The sequence below is a fragment of the Cyanistes caeruleus genome, chromosome 17, assembly GCF_971803275.1.
Source record: "Cyanistes caeruleus chromosome 17, bCyaCae1.hap1.1, whole genome shotgun sequence".
NCBI lineage: Eukaryota > Metazoa > Chordata > Aves > Passeriformes > Paridae > Cyanistes > Cyanistes caeruleus.
Window position 1 is genome coordinate 8,115,648 of NC_141717.1, and position 3,561 is coordinate 8,119,208.

A 3,561-nucleotide genomic window follows, 5' to 3' on the forward strand; every position below is an offset into this window, starting at 1 on the left:
CTCCTTGTTTTACAGAGTTTTAGTCCTGGAGAGAGGAGAAGTGGTGGAGTGTGGTACCCCAGACCAACTACTTCAGGAAAAAGGCATTTTCTATACCATGGCCAAAGATTCAGGCTTGGTGTAACACTTGAAGTTAGCTATTAACTGTGGGGAAGAGGGAGGTGATACATTTGGAGAATTGTAAGGTCCCCTGAGCTGGACTGAAGCACACAGCTGGGTTTCAGAAACAGTGAAGTTAGCCAGAGCATGGCAATGGAAATAACACAAAGATGCAATTTTTTTCTCTTTTTTTTAATATCTCCTTAGTATTGATTTTAGCCACCTTTAGGAGAAGCTCATACACTGTGCAAGAAACTTGAGAGAATCCAATTTTTTCCCTGTAATCTGTCATTACATGCTTAAATGTTCGGCAGAGTGATTCATCAGAGAAGTTCAGAAAAGCTTTCTTCTCATCTGCTCTTATGTTCTGAAGTTCTCTCCCCCTTTTTTTTTTTGTTTAAATTGTTTTTGTTTTTAAAACATTTTTGCAAATGTTAGTTATTTACTTGTTTATGGATTCCTCCTTTCATGAGCCATCTATTGTGGGATGCACTTGGAACATCTTGTGGCATATAGTACTATAGTCCAAAGATTTTTTCTTCTTGTGAAATAAAATGTGTGCCAGACTTTCTCATTATGGCATTTACTGTACCTGGTTAATGCTTTATGCATTGTCCTAAAGGTTTCATGTGTTTACAGTGTAGAGCAGCAAGTTCACTGTCACGTCAGTAGTGCTGCTGTGGGAAAGCACAGTCAACTCCAAAGCAGTATTTAAGCATGTCTAGAATGACAATCACTCCAGAACCAAATTGTGCAGCAGTTGGTGTGTTGGCTGTGTGCAGTCCCTGCTGCTACACCCAGCTCACTCAGGAATTGTGACTGGGGTGTGCCCAGTGCTGGTGACAGCTGTGGGGACGAGGCTGAGCACTGAGGATTCGCCCCAGCAGAGGCTGCAGGCTCAGGGTGGCGTTGATTGTAACACCCTTGGCTTTGGCAGTTCTGTGCTTTCATAGCAGCTCTGCCACATCAAGGACCATTAGCCTTATATCAAAGAAACATGCCCTTCATGCTGCTGCTGTTGACTCTTAAATTTTGTGGGAAAATGTTCTGTTAAAGTTGCTTTATAAAAAAAAATTAGTGTTTTTAAAGTTGTGTGTCAAAAGGGTCTAACAATTAAAATGGCAACAGAGTCTGGTTTTCAAGATCCGTGTTGAATTTTCATGTTTTTGTGGCAAGAAAAAAGTTACTTTTCTAATGTTCTGATTAGTCTTATTTTAAAGGAAAATGCTGGAAGAAAGCAAACTAAGTCAGATGGATCCAAATACTCAGCACTGAGAATGTGGACCTCTATGATTGATATTACTGACCTTAGTACTAGATAATTGTTGTCCTTAGAGTAAAGCTATTTATTTTTTTTGTAAATTATGACTCTGAAATTGAATAGACTGAAAATTTCTTTGGTATTTTTTGTAATGACAATACAAATATTTGCAAAGAACTTGCAGTAAAAATTTGTTTGAAAGAAAACGTGTTATTTCTTGCCTTGTGTTTGACAAAGGGTTTGCTTTGTCAGTTCAGCTTTTTGCCTTGCAAATGGAAATTATTGGTCCTGCTTAGACTAATCATCCTGCTTGGCCAGATGCTTGGGGTTGTTAGGGTGGTGGGTAAGGAGCCATGAGTGTAGATAACTGTGCTGTGGTAGGGGCTGGATTTTGTTTTTTGTGGTTTGCTGAGCAGACCAGGTCAATGATGGATCAGCAGAGCAGGAGTCACAGTGCTGTGGACCTCTGTCACCCGCAGTGGTGTCCATGGCCTGTGTCTGCCACATCTCTGAGCTGTGACTTTTCTGTGGAAATGGAACGAGCAGGGGCTGACTGGGGAGTTTGGGGATGAGCTGTGAGTTTTAGTTTTTCAAATCCCCAAGCACTTGTGCAGCACTGTGATGACAGAAGGCTGGAGAATGCCTGGAGCACATGGTTCAGAGAACAGAGTACAGGGCAGAGCAGGGGGTCTCTGGGTAAGGGCTGTGGCTGGGGATGTACATTAAGGTGGAGACTGAGCTCCCTGCAGAGACTCGGGAGGAGCTGTGATACCACTGAGATACCTTTCCTGCTTGGGAACAATCATCCTCCAGGAACACTTTGTGATCTTTGCTTTCCACCCCATCCTAGGAGAGCCCTGGCAAGGAATGGGGAGAGGAGTTGAATTCAGTGTATCTGATTTCAGTGCACATGGATGTATCTTGGCTCACATTATTTACTGCAACATGGAAGATTTCTCACATCTGGAAAAGCTGATTCTGCAAAAAAAGCAGCTCAGAATTTTTAGGAGACCTGCAAAACCTGCCCTAATTCATTTGTGTGAACAGAGCTACTTGTGTAAGTGTTCCCAGTCCTGAGCCACACAAAGATCCTTTTGGGGTGTGACAGCAATGTGGCACGGGAACAATTGTGCTTTGGGTCACTGGCACCTTTAACATTTTGGCATTCCTGTACATCTTGTGACCATCTGGGGCACTGGGAGTGCCATTTGCACAGTACATGTTTGGCATGAACCTGGTGTAAATCAATGCATGACACCCTCAATTTTCTGGCTTTGGCAGTTTCAGTATTGCCTTAAACTTGGAATCATGGGACAAGGATTTTTTTAAGGTAACATTTCTCTCTTACATGGTATCTCCAAGTGTTAACTCCTCTATATATTTTGCTTTAACCAACTTCCAGATAACTTCTGTGAGACTTGAGCTCCAGATTAATCAGAGCACTTGGACGTATCCCTGCCAACTCCAGCACATCTGAAACATGGCAGGCTTTTCATATGCAATTTTGGGAATTGCTTTTCTTTTGCCTTTGCAGCACAACTTGGTATGTGAAAGCTGATGGTATTTTTGCTTGCTCTTAGTTTGGGTTAGCTGACAGCAAAAATGTGCCCTTTCAAAGGTTACCAGTGCGAAACAATGTTTTTATTATTGTGTCCTGTTGCCTTCCCTCTTCCTTACCAACTTAGGAACAGAAAACGACATTTGAAGATGTTTGTATTGGAGATTATGGAATGCTAAAAGATGTCTGTTACAGAATTACCCAGCAACAGGGGCAAGTCTGTTCCTCTTTGGCCTCAGTTAAAAAGGAAAAACACCTAACTTTTATCTCAGTATTTCTAAATGTTCCTGGTTTTGAGATCAATTGCTAAACCCTTGTGGGCCGCTCATAACTTGTATCTGGTTTTGGAATTGTTTTCTCTGTGCCCTCAGGTATGAGATTTGGAGGAAGCAGAGAGAAAAAATTCTTTCCTTGGTACCTGAGCACCAGTGTGGCAGCAGGCACTGGACTTCAGTATCTTAGGCACTTTCCAGCAGAAACTAAACTGTTCTTGACTTGGGTGCAGAAGCCACTGAGCAGCTGTTGGAGAATGAACTGCTGGGTTTTGCCAGTCTGGGTTGTTTCTTGCAGCTGGAACTCTCCCATTCCCTCCCCATTTCCCCTTTCTGTGTAATATTTGCTTTCATTTACTGAAGAGACCCAG

General features: G+C 42.3%; 1 protein-coding gene across 3 annotated transcripts in view; it reads left to right on the forward strand.

The window, feature by feature from the left end:
* ABCC1 (ATP binding cassette subfamily C member 1 (ABCC1 blood group)) overlaps positions 1-1,566 on the forward strand; it is a 46,128-nt gene extending 44,562 nt beyond the window's left edge. For all 3 annotated transcript variants that reach the window (XM_086854098.1, XM_086854099.1, XM_086854100.1), the window contains exon 31: positions 16-1,566. In XM_086854098.1, the coding sequence (XP_086710224.1) occupies positions 16-124 (109 nt within the window). In that variant the 3' untranslated portion in view covers positions 125-1,566. The remainder of the gene's footprint in view (positions 1-15) is intronic.
* The last annotated feature ends 1,995 nt before the right edge of the window (positions 1,567-3,561 follow it).